The sequence below is a fragment of the Peromyscus maniculatus genome, chromosome 12 (genome assembly GCF_049852395.1).
Source record: "Peromyscus maniculatus bairdii isolate BWxNUB_F1_BW_parent chromosome 12, HU_Pman_BW_mat_3.1, whole genome shotgun sequence".
Taxonomy (NCBI): Eukaryota; Metazoa; Chordata; class Mammalia; order Rodentia; family Cricetidae; genus Peromyscus; species Peromyscus maniculatus.
Genome location: NC_134863.1, coordinates 8,365,959 through 8,380,656, shown reverse-complemented (window position 1 = coordinate 8,380,656; position 14,698 = coordinate 8,365,959). Strand labels below are relative to the sequence as shown.

Here is a 14,698-nt window from a genome sequence, read left to right as displayed (position 1 = left end):
GGGAGGAGAAAGGGAAAAGGAAGTAGCCAGAGAAGGAGGAGGACTCCAGCCAGCCACCCAGCTACACAGCACGCCAAGGAGTAACAGTAAGATTTACAGAAGTAAGAGAACAGGAAAAGCCCAGAGGCAAAAGGTAGTAGGTGGGATAATTAAAGGTAAGAAACTAAGCCAAGCTAAGGCCAGGCATTTATAATTATGAATCAGCCTCCGTGTATGATTTATTTGGGAGCTGAGTGGCAGGTCCCCCAAAAAGGAGTAAAAAAACCACCAGCAACAATAATCTACCCTTTTATCCCTTAATCTAATCTCCTTTGCTTAATTTCCTCCCTGACCATGACCAATAGCAACTTGCAACTAACTATCCTAAACAATGAGAGCTATCCATTGAATGACCAAAAATCATCCACCCCACCTCTTGAGAATGTGGGTGTCATGTTCTTAAAATTATTTCCTATTGTCTGGGGAGTGACTGAGAAATTGGGACAACGGTCAAGTCCTGGGATAGCTAGCTGTGCCGTTTGTTATCCAGTCTCTGTGTGATGGGAAAGTGTAGGGCTCACCTGAAGTCCAAGCTGGAGTAGTCTGTGAGGCTGGACCTTCTCAGCCAGCAGCTTTGAAGGTGTCCTGAGCAGTGTTATGAGGACACTGTAACAGAGACATTCTGTGAGACTGGATCACCTGGCTACTTGCCTTCATTAGTGTCTAGTCTTTTTTTCTGAAAACACACCAACTTTTTTTTTTTTTTTTTTTTTTTTTTGGTTTTCCGAGACAGGGTTTCTCTTGTGTAGCTTTGCGCCTTTCCTGGATCTCACTTGGTAGCCCAGGCTGGCCTCGAACTCACAGAGATCCGCCTGCCTCTGCCTCCCGAGTGCTGGGATTAAAGGCGTGCGCCACCACCGCCCGGCAACACACCAACTTTTAAAGGTAACATACATGCATACATACATATATGTTATATATCTGTACATATACAGATGTTATATATCTGTATCAACACAAGTATGGAATGTGTGGTATGCACAAGTCAGCTAAAGATGATTTTCTGTTCTATGTTTGAGCAGGTAAAAAGCATCTGCCGACTTTATAAGTCTGTTTGGACCATATAACCAAACTGTACTTTAAATCTCTCTTCATGCCATATGAAAGGATGGCTTGTAATAATAAGAATGTGACTCTGTAGCCAACAAGATGTATCATGTCTCATACAGTCTCAGAGCTGTTCCCATGTAGAGGGATCAGCATATACCTCTCCTGTCCTGTAGCTTTTCTTGGTTTCTTCCTTCATGTCTATAGCCAAGATTTTCAGGAGGTTTCCTCCAGTCAAATATGATTTTTATTAATTTTGAAGGAATCCATAGCTTTTTGTTTCCTGCGGGAACTAAGGCATAACCTTTTGCCCAATGCAACACATTTGACTTCCATTCTTAAGTTAAGACATCCTTTATATATATGCTGGTTTAATTAAGCATTTTTTTTTTTTACAATCCAATGTCTCTCAGCAGTTGTTATTTTTTGCTCATGAGCATTTAAAAAATTTAAAGTTAATGAAATACTATATAGAATCTACATGCCCTATGTTACAGGATTCCCTATCCTTATGTCGCTTGCTCTTCATGTATTACTTTACTCTCTCTTTAAAGACTTCACTTTATTATTTCTAAATTATTTCTTTTATGACTGTCTATACCCATTTTCTTTTTTTCTTCGCACCTAAGCACATTTTCAAGCATACTGTACCTGTTCAGAGGTTTTTCTCAGTCTGGACCTGGCATTCTGCATGCCTGCAGCCTTCTCTGACCATGTGAGCCAAGCCTTAAAGGGCCGGGCTGCTGGCTGTGTGGCTCTTCTTAGCACTTGGCGCCGGGGGCTGGCTCCACCCCACCTTTGGTCAGTCCAGTGGGCTACCCCTTGGTTGTGGGCTACAGCCACTATTTGCCTTTCTGGGGGAGCCTATCTGCTCCAATTCTGAGAAGTTGGTGGGCCCCTGCTGCGGCAGGTGTTTCTACATAGTGCCAAGTACTGTGCTCACTGTGGTTGACCTCACAGCAGGGCCTCTTAAAGGAGCCATGCCTCTGTACGCCATTAGCACCTGGCCTGCTTCAGAGGTGGGGTTGCCAAGAAGCCATGTCTGGCTCCATGTCCAGATCTTTTTCAGCTTTCTCAGGCCCTCTGTGGATATATGTGCCATGTGTTGGACACCAAAAGTGGTCAGACTTTCTTTGGATAATAATGACTCAGAGACTTATTAATTATGAAAGCTTGGCCTTAGCTTAGGCTTGTCCCCAATTAGCTCTTATAACTTAAATTAACCCGTTTATATTAATCTACATTCTGCCAGATGGCTTCTTACCTCTCCTAAGTACCATATACCATACTTGCTCAAAGTCTCACTGGTGAATTCTCCACCTCTCTGATTCTTCCCAGAGTTCCTCTCTCTCTGCCTGAAAGTCCCGCCTTTCCTCTCCTGCCTAGCTAGCCCATTCAGCTCTTTATTAAACCAGTCAAAAGGTGCCTTTCAGAAAGTGTTACCTAATTCCACAACGGATTCCTTGAGGCTTGATGTTATTTGTCCTTCATCCCTTCTCCTCCTGTACTGACCCCCCTCCCCCCAGCTGGAGACCCCTCCCCATGAATAATCTTTGCTGTCTCCTCCCATATCAACTAGTTTCTGCCTCATTATGAGCAATTTTCACAACAATAGCAAACTATTTAAATGCTCATCTTTCTGCAAATTTATTTTCATGAAAATCGTTAAGCTTAGGGGATTTCTTTTTTAATAGGATTTTATTCTTTGAGAACTTCATCGAGTGTATTTTGATCATACTCATCCCCACTCCCCCATCTAACTCATCCCAGATCCATCCCCACCTCCTGTCCCCTCCCAGCTGTGTGCCCCTCCCTTTCTCTCAGACTCCACTGAGTCTGATTTGTTCAACCCATGTGTTATAATACATGTGGCGCCACCCACTGGGGCATAGTCCGCCTCTCAGGGACTAGACCCTTAAAGAACACCAACGACTCTTCCTCCTCTAGAAGACATCCGTTCAGTGGCGCCTCAGTTAGCCCTGGGAGATTTTTAATGATAGTTTACTTTGTATCTCTTTGTTTGTATTAAAGAAATTGAGAACAAAAACTGTTGCTATAGACAAGGAAGTACCTAGAAGATTTGAAACACCCAAAAGCTTGATAATGAACCACCTTGTCTATTTCCCAGGAGAAGGCCTACCAGAAAATCCAATCATTTGGAGTATTTTCTTGAAGTTAGACCTTAGGAAATTGGATGATCAGTCCTTCTCCAAGGAGGCTGAGCCCCCCCACCTCTGCTGTCTGTTCTGTATGACTTTCTGTGTCTGCAGCATGCACTTGCAGTGTTCTGTGACCACGGGAGACAAATCTTAAACTGTTAGGCTGCCACGGAGTGGCACTGGCTGCTGGCTGTGCACCCCTTGGTTCTCTGAGAGCCTAACCTCACGCCAGCAGGTACAGGCAGGAGCCACATTTATTGCCCCAGCTCTGGACAGTTGCTGAGCCCACTTTCCAGAGTCCCTGCACATGTCAGCCAACTACTGTGAGTACACCCACAGAGAGGCCCAGGCAGCAATTTCTCCATCCATGTGGTCGTGCCCCATGTTGGGCGCCAACTGTAGCAAGCTTTCTTTTGGGCCTCCAGCTCATAACTAATGGCATGGAGAATTCTTATGAATTATGAAAGCTTAGCCTTTAGCTTAGTCTTGTCCCTAACTAGCTCTTATATCATATCGTAACCCATTTATATTAGTCTACAGTCTGCCATGTATCTCAGTTACCTCTCTTCTGTACTGTATGTTCAACTTGTTCCACATCTCATTGGCATCTCTCTTCTTCCCAGAGTTCTCTCTCTCCCTAGAAATCCCACCTGTTCTCTCCTGTCTGGCTGTTGGCCACTCAGCTCTTTATTTTTTTTTTTTTTTTTTGGTTTTTTCGAGACAGGGTTTCTCTGTGTAGCTTTGCGCCTTTCCTGGAACTCACTTGGTAGCCCAGGCTGGCCTCGAACTCACAGAGATCCGCCTGCCTCTGCCTCCCGAGTGCTGGGATTAAAGGCGTGCGCCACCACCGCCCGGCTCACTCAGCTCTTTATTAAACCAAGCAAGTAACACATCTTTACACAGTATTTGTATTGTGTAAACAAATATAGTGCAGCAGTTCCCACCTCTGCACATCTGTTCCTATATTCTGATTGTCCACATCTCTGCATAAGTGTTCCTGTATGTTGAGTGCCCCCACCTCTGCACATCTGTTCCTATATTCTGATTGTCCACATCTCTGCATAAGTGTTCCTATGTGTCATCTCATGTGATGGGATTGTCACAGTATTATTATTTTAATGTGAGTTTTTAGACTTAACCCAGCTTAAAAATCTTGGAAATCAGTATTATAGAATAAGAGAGATAAAAAGTAAAGGGTGGGGGCTAGAGAGATGGCTCAGAGGTTAAGAGCACTGGCTGCTCTTCCAGAGGACCTGAGTTCAATTCCCAGCAAGCCCATGGTGGCTCACAGCCATCTGTAATGAGATCTGTCACCCTCTTCTGGCCTGCAGGCATACGTGCAAGCAGGATACTGTATACATAATAAGTAAATAAATATTAAAAAAAAAAAAGTAAAGGGTGAAAGGACAGGTATCAGCACCAGATGCCCCAAGACCAAGTTCTCAGGACAAAGGAGATTTATTTGTCCCAAGGGGACAAAGGCCAGGGAGTGAGAGACAAAGACAGGAGACGGAGGATGAGGGAGAAGGGGGAGGGGATATCTGCTCCAGAGGACAAAGGACTGCCTCTGGATAGAGAGGAGACAGATGTGACCCACAGGCAAATGGCAGTTTACAAAGGGAAAGGGGAAACCCTTGTTAGGATAAGGTGTTTAATTTTAATTGGGCATATTAATTAGGTGAGCCAAAGGGAGCTTTTGATTGCTAGACTTTAATACTTCAATAACTGGACCTTGGTGGTCAGCCACAGGAGGAAGAAGTGTCCAAATAAGGGAATGGACCTTGGTGACTGGCTTTAGAAATGTAATCTAACAGTTTTTAGCAAGGAAGAGAGAAGAGGGCACAGGCAAGGCCTGCCAGAGCCATGGCTGTCACGCTCGGGCCTGCCAGAGCCATGGCTGTCACACTGGGGCCTGCCAGAGCCATGGCTGTCACGCTGGGGCCTGTCAGAGCCATGGTTGTCACGCTGGGGCCTGTCAGAGCCATGGTTGTCACGCTGGGGCCTGTCAGAGCCATGGTTATCACGCTGGGGTCTGCCAGAGCCATGGTTATCACGCTGGGGCCTGTCAGAGCCATGGTTGTCACGCTGGGGCCTGCCAGAGCCATGGTTATCACGCTGGGGCCTGCCAGAGCCATGGTTATCACGCTGGGGCCTGCCAGAGTCCCTTATACCACATGTTTAAATTTAATGTAGAGATTTAATAGAAGACTAGCTCTCCCATTGAAGATATGAATATATCCCATGGCTTATATCTCTACACATATACCATTTGGAAAGTAAGAATAAACATTTTCAAAAGATAATTTTTAAAAGTCATTTGATTAAATAATTTTATAAATCAAATTTCTAAACATAATAAATAGACAAACCAAAAGTAAAAGTCAGGTATGCCATGTAAAATGAGAGTTCTCTAAAATAAACACATACATGATGTGCTTCTAAAAATAAGATAGAGACCTGAAGGCACGGTACTGGGGAGGAGAACACAAGGACACAATCACCAGCCAGAAGAAATACAGCTCCGAGTCAAGGAGCTGCACACACCAGCAGAATCCGTGGAACACTTGGAGAGTGGAGCCTGGGCCGCACGGCTCCCTGCCTGGGCCGCCCATGGGTAGGAGGAGCTCTTTGTGACACTGGACACCCACTGTCCCAGACACCCTCCTCAGTGGACACCCACTAGGAAAGACACCAGACCTGTCCGTTGTGAGATATCTGTACACTGTGTGAAGATGGATTGCTGTGGTTGGTTTAATAAAGCTGAATGACCAATAGCTAGGCAGGATTTCCAGGGAGAGAAAGGAAGAGGAGGACGACCTAGGCATGCAGGAGAAGCCAGGAGACACAGAGAGGAAACAGGAAGTACAAGATGGAAGAGAAGTAACACCACATGATAGAACATAGATTAATAGAAATGGGTTAATTTAAGTTATAAGAGCTAATGGGGACACGCCTAAGCCAAAGGCCAAACTTTTATAATTGATAAGTCTCGGTGTCGTTATGAGCAGGCTGGCGGTCCCAGTGAGAAAGCATATCACACCTGTTCGTGTGTGTTCATTGGCAGTAGGTGCCGGTGTCCTGTGAGACATCACGCTCCTGCTCTGTTACACTGACCCCTCCTCAGGTCTCCTGGATGCTTGCAGCAAGCAGTTCCTGTCAAGGTGGTGGAAGGCATTTATAAATGATTCCCTAACTGAACTGTCAAAATGGACTAGCTTGGGTTTTGTGGTGAAGATTGGGAAGAACAAAGAATTTGGAGTCAAATGAAGATAGTTGTGACATAAGGTTATTATGAGAGCAAACAAACAGAAGAATACGTGTAAGGCCTTAAATGGAGTCTGTAGTAGTAGTAAATTATAAGTGGTAAATCTGCTTATCTCTTGGTGAAGTTGGTAATGTTAATGGGTTCATCTTAACCTCCATTCCTGATGTATAACGATTTAGGAAAGACCCTTATTCTTGATGTAGCAAAGAGTGGAGGCGAGTTGCCGTGCGGGGATTTACCCCTTCTTTGTGGCTAGTTAGAGCCTAGCAGGAAGCTCTCATGCTGGTTTGCACCCACACTCTCCAGATATAAGCAGGATTATAATCCCCCATCCTCCTTATGCTTCCCGCAGCTGGTGAGGGTGACCCCTCTGGCTGCGCTCTCTGCTCTTTACTGTCTTTTCCCAGTCACATTCAAATTTCCTCTTTGTCTCATTTTTGCCAGTACGCGTACATTTCAGCCGCTACCACTATGCTAATGGTCTGGTTTCTTCTGATGCCACAGGCACTATGGTTTCCATTGTTGGAGGCAATGATGGCGCCGCAGAAGCTCTCCAGCTCAGCCGCTCCTCATCTGCACTGCGAAGGTAAGCCCATCAAAGCCCCTTCGGCTGGCTACTCCCAAGCCCACTGTCTGTCTGCAGACCTGCGTGGCAGTGTCCTCCCCTGCAGCCTTCTCTGTTATTTTCCCAGTGAAGCCATGTCTTAGTCTCAGTCTCGTCCTGTGCGTTTCCTGCTGTGTGAAGAAAGTTTGTAGTCCGTGCAGCTGACCAGCAGGCAGTTTTAAGATCCAAACTGGCCTGGGTTAGCTAAGTTTCTGTGTAAGGTGACTGTTTTCCCCTAATTAAAAAGAAAAGCAGAACTAGTCTTTTTTTTTTTTTTTCAGAACTAGTCTTAATATTTACATTTTGTCCCAACAGCTCTGAAATCTTTGACCATGCAAGTTCTAAACAGTATGGCAGCGTTCATCGCCCTGCCGTCCATTTTACAGAGAATCCTGCAGGTGAGCTCAGAGGGGTGGGGGTCTAAATATCGATTGCTTTCTGTTATTTTACCAATGAGCGAGGCTGAGGTTCAGATCACCTATGTCTTGGCATTACCCACATTTCTAACTGACCTTGAATCGGTCTTACATGGTGTCACCCCATAGGTCCGACCCTACCTGACTTTGCTTCCATGGGGTTCACACACACATTTCCTGGTGTTTGTAGCCCCTGGGAGACAATGGGCACCTATTTCTGGCTGATCATACTTTCAGATTTAAAAAAAAAAAAACTAAAAATGAAGTGAATGTAGGCATTCTAAGTAGTAGTGGTTATTTCAGTTTTCTAGCTCATTCTAAAAATAATACTTCTAAGTTGAAAACTCACCCCAGCTGTAAATTCTAGCTAGCCTTTTGTCCAGAGTTATTGTAAGAAACATTTTCTCCTGTTTTCTTTGGCAAAAACTTAAAACCTCCCAGCTTCATAAGGAAGAGAACACTAAAAATACTCTGAGCTGTATTTTTAGTAAAACCTGTGAACATTCTTGGGGAGACAGCAGGAATTAGACCAGTCTGTCTTCTCTCATCCTATGTGACGCGTGCACACTCAATCGCAGACACTCACAATGCACGTGCACATGAGCACACAAGCATGTGCACGCACACAGAGTTAAATAGTGCCAGGACTCCACTGGTCTCAATTTTTATCCATTGGAGTGTCCTCACAGCTCCTTCTAAGATTCCCCAAGTGCTTCTTCTCAGGTGCTCTGAGGCTTCTGGGTGGCCGGTCTGATTGAGGGTGCTGCATGCAGTAGTCGCTCCATCACAGAGTGCTATGTCCGCAGGAATTTAGGACTGGGGTGGTGCTCAGCAGTGGAACCCTTGCTTGCCTAGTGTGAGGCCCTTGTTCATCCCCAGTACCAAAGGAAAAAAAAAAAACATGGGTATCGTATATGGGGTTTTCTGTTTGGTTAGTTGGTTGGTTGGTTGGTTGGTGTTTTGAGACAGGTCTCCCTGTGTAGCCCAGGCTGGCCCTGAACTCAGATCTCCTCCTACCTCTGCCTCCCAGTGCACTAACACATCCAACCCTCAAGTGTGAGTTACCGCATTCAGTCCTTGGCAACTATCACATTCTGAGGAATTCTCCAAGGTAGACTGTTTCCATGTGTTTTAAATATATTAATCACAAGGTTTGAAAACATGTAAAGAGACACCTCCATGAGGCTAGAAGAAATGGATCTAAATCCCAAAGCAGATTCTGTCTTGTATGCACACTGTGCCTTATGGTGAACTTTAGCTACACACTATGCTATATAAATTATAACAAAAATCTGCCTTTCCTTTTGCAAGGCATCACGTAACTTGAAAACGTTTTGTTTCAAAACCGATCTCTTTGAAGCCTTTTAATATTTGAAACTCTTGGCTTTGACTTACACTGGGATTCATTACAATTGTGCTGCTTGCAGCATTAACTTCTCACTAATCAGGGGGGTGTTCTGTTCTTAAACTTACCCATTTGTGTTTATTGTAATAGCTTTGCCCCTGTGTATGGACAAGGATTTTTTTAAAAGTATTTTTATTCATCCCGATCCTTTGGTACAGGGAAGGCGGTTATATAGATCGTGGCTAACAAGTGTGTAGCTCAGTTGATAGCATGCTTGCCTTGCATGCAGGAAGCCCTGGGTCCAGTGCCCAGCACCACATCAACACCTCGTGTGTAGGTGTGGCGTGCAGAGCCGTCACTCTGGAGGTGGGGAAAGGATTAAAAGTTAGCAAGTTCCAGACCAGCCTCGGTTATGTCAGACCCTGTTTTACGTCTGCTGACAAAGGAGGAAAACCAGAGAGAAGTGTCCTGGGTGACAGACGGGAGCTAGTGCCTGTTTCCTGTTATCCTCCGTTTAAGTTTGTGTTTTTGAGGAACAGATTAGTTACCGTGTATTAGTTCTCTTTTACCCAGGTCCACTGATTGCTTGTGTAAATGAAATGAGAGCCTGCCCCACAGGAGCTTCCTGAGAGAAAATGTTAGGATTCCTCTGTTCACGGTGTTTCATGTGGGAAACATTGCATTTCAAGGGCTGTCTGCTCTGCGCTGTCCTGAGGAACTAGCGCATCTCCATTGCTTACCCTGGGTCCACGTGTAATAGCAGGAGAATGGAGCCAGGAGAGCAGGGCAGGCTGGGCCGGAGGCTGGATGTGGTACAGGAGGGTGAGGTCAGGTGGTCACAGGGAGGCTGAAGGGCGTCCTGGTCCACGCCCAGGGATCAGGTGACACAGGCCAGGCTCACCAGAGCAGTCCGGGCACTGGTTGTGAGACCTGGGCTAGATCTGAGGACTGGGGCGGGTTTGGGGAGGGTAAGACCCACCAGGCTGGGCCCCATCGCCAGATGTGCAGGGCTGGCCTGGACCTGGAGCAGATCTTCTTTTTAAATTGGCAGTTCCCCCATGACTGTTTGTCTTTATTCATGAGATGTCTGTGCCAGACCTTTTCCTGCTTTTTAGCTGAGGCATTTGCTCTGTTGTCTGTGGGTTTGAAGTGTTCTTTCTACAGTTGTTTATAAAGTCCTTGATTGGGTATGTATTGGGTATATATTTTCTCCTGTGCATCATATATTTATGTATAGATGATATGCAGCTAAATAGTTGTCTTTTAGGTGCCACTGTGTGGCAGCTTAGAAAGAAGCTGAATTCTGTATGATCACATTGGACCTCTTGACTTTGCGTTTGTGTAATCCCTCCTGGGTTCCAGTGGTTTTTCCTTGTTGACCTCTTAGACTCCTTTATAAAGGAATGTTGTTATGTAGCTCCCAGTTCTAGGATACCAAGGCCATAGCCCCATGTCAGTCCCACTTGGTAAAGACTTCACAGTGTGTGTGATCATATGGCAAGAGCTTGTGCAAGAGGGAGAAGTTACATCCCCAGAACAGAAGCCACAGAGAATGCAGAATGGCCAGTTCTTCAGTAGCAGTGCCCGGGGAGCATCCCCAGAACAGAAGCCACAGAGAACGCAGAATGCCACAGTTCTTCAGTAGCAGTGCCCGGGGAGCAGCACAGTGTCTCATGGAACTGCCTAGTAGTCCTGATATTTCTACTGTTTTGGTTTTGCCTACAATGACCTCAACACGTCCCAGTGGACCTCTTATAGATGCCACCGTCTCCTAGCGTTGCCACACTGAGGGCCTAGTTGAGTGTCCAGCACAGGAACCTGTGATGATAAACCACACCCACATCATAGAGTCTTTGCACTTGTCCTTTTGATCCCAGAAGAGACTCCCATTTCTAGAGGGGAAGGTACCGTTCTGAGCTTACCCCAGTTTACTGCTCCTGGGTGAGAAACAGGTCCTCTGGCTTCACATCTAATTCTCTCTGCCTGCCAGCCCTGCCTATCCTTTCTCCTGCCTTGCTATTGGCCATTCAGCTCTTTATTAGACCATCAGATGTTTTAGACAGGCACAATAACACAGCTTCACAGAGATAAATAAATGCAACATAAACTAAAGTAACGCACCTTAAGATAATACTCTGTAACAAACATCAGCAGCTTTTTTTTAATGAGAACTAGCTGCAGAGTGATGATGAGAGCTGGTAGCTGCCCTAAGCTGTCCTTAAAGCCTTGCACTCATCTCGAATTCTATAATTGATGTGTTGCCTCAGCATGAGTAGTTTTTCTGGTTTTGCTTTTAAATTATGTATAGTGAAGTAAATATAGAAATGACCTATAAAGATGTCGTCTTTTTCTCTGAATTTAACCTTTTAAGACATCTTTATTCCCTGGGCAGTGGCGGCACACACCTTTAACCCCAGCACTCGGGAGGCAGAGGCACGCAGATATTTGTGGGTTCAAGGCCATCCTGGTCTACAAAAGTGAGTTCCAGGGACAGCCAGGGCCACACAGAGAAACCCGGTTTTGCAATACAAACAAATAACAAAAGGATAGCTTTATCTTTCAGTCTCTCTTGTCAAACTCCAAAACTATTAGTACTGTAGCACATTGATCGGCACGTTAGAATAGATGTTAAATTAGATGTTTATAATATTGTACTATTGATAAGACACTGTAGCTAAGAGATGTGTGTACCTAATGGGAGCTTCATCAGAACATAATTAAACAAGGATGAAAGGCATTAAATAGATCTATTTTTATGCAAGGAAAATGAAAAGAGGAAGTTACCTGGTGGATGTGTGGTATGAGTTGTTTTTCCAAAGGACACATCTGAGATATAAGCCAGACTTGTGAGTGATCACCCTGGTACAGGGCTCTCTAGCTCAGTGATGGGACCTCCAGCAGAGCTGATAATGCCTGCTCAAGCCCTAATGTATTATAATTAGTAGAAAAATACAGAGCTATTTCGTCCTTTCCATTTCTTCAGTCTCACAGCCGAAAGCACTAGAGGAGTCGAATCCATGAAGAACAGCTCCATACTACTCTAGAAAAACCCCAAGCTTGGTACTAGTCTCTGTTAGAAGCTGTACTTCCTGCCCAGCCTTCCAGAGCCTATACCAGAAGCCGTGGTTGAAAATGAGCAAGTTCGACAGGCAGGTGGTGATGCACACCATTAATCCTGGCACTCGGGAGGCAGAGGCAGGTGAATCTCTGTGAATTCAAGGCCAGCCTGGTCTACAGAGAGAGTTCAGGACAGTCAGGGCTGTTGTATAGACAAACCTTGTCGGTGGTGGTGGTGGGGCATCCAAAAAATAAAGAAAGAAAATGAGCAAACTCTGGTGTTAAATTCACCAAGTTTTTCAGATCTCTACCAAGTTTTACAGACTTACCACAAAGTTACCAGAGACATTTCTGACAGTTGTTTGTTTATCATTCAGTTTAGTTACCCTTATTTTCCAGCACAAGTTAGTTTTTCATGTATCTATACTTGGGAGGGCAGCGTAAATATGGGAGACCATAAACCGTGATTTCGTAAGTTTCTAGATGCACAGTGCAGCTTTTGGCATGAGTGCTCTTGTACAGAGTGTGCGCCCTCAGCCTCATCTTCTTCATTGGCTGAAGGTGTTGAGGGACGTCAGTGACGTGAATTCAGTGGCCCTGCAGCACCTGCTGGGTTCTGAGAACTCCCTAAGATGCAAGTGTCTGCGTGTGCAACCCCTATATAAAAGTGTGAGTTTGTGTAAATCCCGCACGACCTGCCCACTAACTTCTCAAATGTTTGGTTTTTGTGGCTCTGTAGCCCACGCTGGCCTTGAACTCAATATCCTCCTGCCTCCACCTCCCCAGAACTAGGATCACAAGCGCATCACCATGCCTGGTACAGTGTAAATGATATGTAGATAGTTGTGATAAAATCATATTGTCCAGGAAACAATTACAGTGCAAAAAGTCTGTGCATGCACAGACACAGTCTGGTCTGTTGTTTACTGTGTGCACCGTCGACTCATACTCAAGTGCCTGGTTGTGGGGTGGGGTAGATAGTATAAAGTGTTTTTTTTAATCTGTATTTGGCAAATTCTACCCCTTTAACAAGAACTGTCTACTTGGATCATGGTTGTATGCCTGGATTTCTCTGTTTGACAAAAGCCATTTGTGTTGCACATAACCTGGTGTTAGAGCAGAGTGACAGGCATGACACTCTGAGATGTTAGCAATTCCTAAGATTGTAATTATCAATCCGGTCAAAGATAAAGATACAGGGGGCACAAAATATGCTGAAGATGAAAATTGCATAATACATTTTAGATAGAGCAGTTTGTCAATATGCCTGCAGCCATAAAACTGTCCTCTAGTCCATAATTCCCTTTCTGGAGATGTCCTCTGACAAAGGAGTCAGAGGTTGAGACCAAGATTATAGTCATCAGCCATGATCTGAGTTAATGGGGCTGGGGAAGAGGAGACCCTGGACATAACAGCTTAGAATGATTAGGTAAACAATCTTACTTTAACATGATTCCTATTCTGTAGTTTTCAGAACTATTTGATAATGGCAGAGCATACTCACAATGTAACATTAAGTAAAAAATGTATGTGAGGTGATCAATTGAATATTCTGAAAAATGCATCCTCCTTTGTCCTTTGCAGAACAGGGCTGGAGGAGTACCTGCCAAAGTCAGCAGTCTCTGGATGAGTGGATTGCAGTTTGGAGGTTTTGAAGAGTTTTTGGTCCACCTAGTGTTTTCAGGATTGTGCATAATAAATAAGTGGCTTGGAATACCTACAATGAAAAATAGTAGAGAGGACTTGGGTTTCTAAATAGCTGTGATTTATCAGCAATGGCTTTATTACGGGAAAAAAATGCTGAAAGCTGTTTGTCTCCAAAACTGGGGAGATTTAGTTAGTTTTAACCAAGAGATGGCAAAATGTGAGAGCCAAGGAATTGTATGGATTCTGGTATTCTTAGATAACACTGGTTTTCATGGAGTGGATAAATAAGAACTCAGAGAGGGAAAATTGGTGTCGAAGACAAAGAAGCTTCCTAGAGAAGTGATAAAATGTTTGTTCAGACTTGCAAAAAAGTTGTTTGTAGAGGGGACTTGGGTAACCTCCATTTTAGTTTCCAAAATATTTGAGATGTCCAGAGAGAAACAAATTAAGCACCTTCTGGGGAGGGTTCGTGGAAGAATGGGTATGTTATGACTGTTAGTGCTTAGGCTGGCCATGGTAGCCTGTTCCTGGGAATCTACCACTTGGGAGGATTGTGAGCTTGAGGCCAGCCTGGGCTACCTCTCAGCCTGGGCTGCCTCACAGCCTGGGCTACAGCGTGAGATGTGACCGCAGGAAAAATGACAACAACCAGCCATAACAAGTACTGAATGTGACATTAAAATCCCAAGAATCATAACAGTTGCATCTTTTTCCTGATTAGGACCCAATTTATGGAAAAGGAAAACTTGGAGAAATCCAGGGCCTTATTCTGGGGATGTTGGACACCTTTAACTATGAGCAAGTGAGTAATCGGCTTGTGTCTGAGTTCGTCTAAAGATAGAAAAAAAAACTTGTGGTTTTCTTTCTATTCTTTTCTTTCCTTCTGCTTGAATATTTTTGTCTTTGAAAAAAATCACAACTTACTAGAAATAAGTAGATTGAGATACATATGTACCTTTCCCTACTTTTAAGTTTCCTGTGAACTTAATTTATAAACTTGTGTGTGTGCCCTCACACACAGAATATTGAAATGCATCTTACTTATTTTATGATTCATTGGCAATCAGACTAATATTTTATTATATGATAAACTTTCTGAGAAAAGGATTAAAAATCTTT

General features: G+C 44.4%; 1 protein-coding gene across 8 annotated transcripts in view; it reads left to right on the top strand.

Moving 5' to 3' along the window:
- Vps8 (VPS8 subunit of CORVET complex) overlaps positions 1–14,698 on the top strand; it is a 252,801-nt gene that overhangs the window by 176,694 nt on the left and 61,409 nt on the right. For all 8 annotated transcript variants that reach the window (XM_076548542.1, XM_076548544.1, XM_076548543.1 and 5 more), the window contains 3 exons: positions 7,015–7,096; positions 7,430–7,512; positions 14,301–14,381. In XM_076548542.1, the coding sequence (XP_076404657.1) occupies positions 7,015–7,096; positions 7,430–7,512; positions 14,301–14,381 (246 nt within the window). The remainder of the gene's footprint in view (positions 1–7,014; positions 7,097–7,429; positions 7,513–14,300; positions 14,382–14,698) is intronic.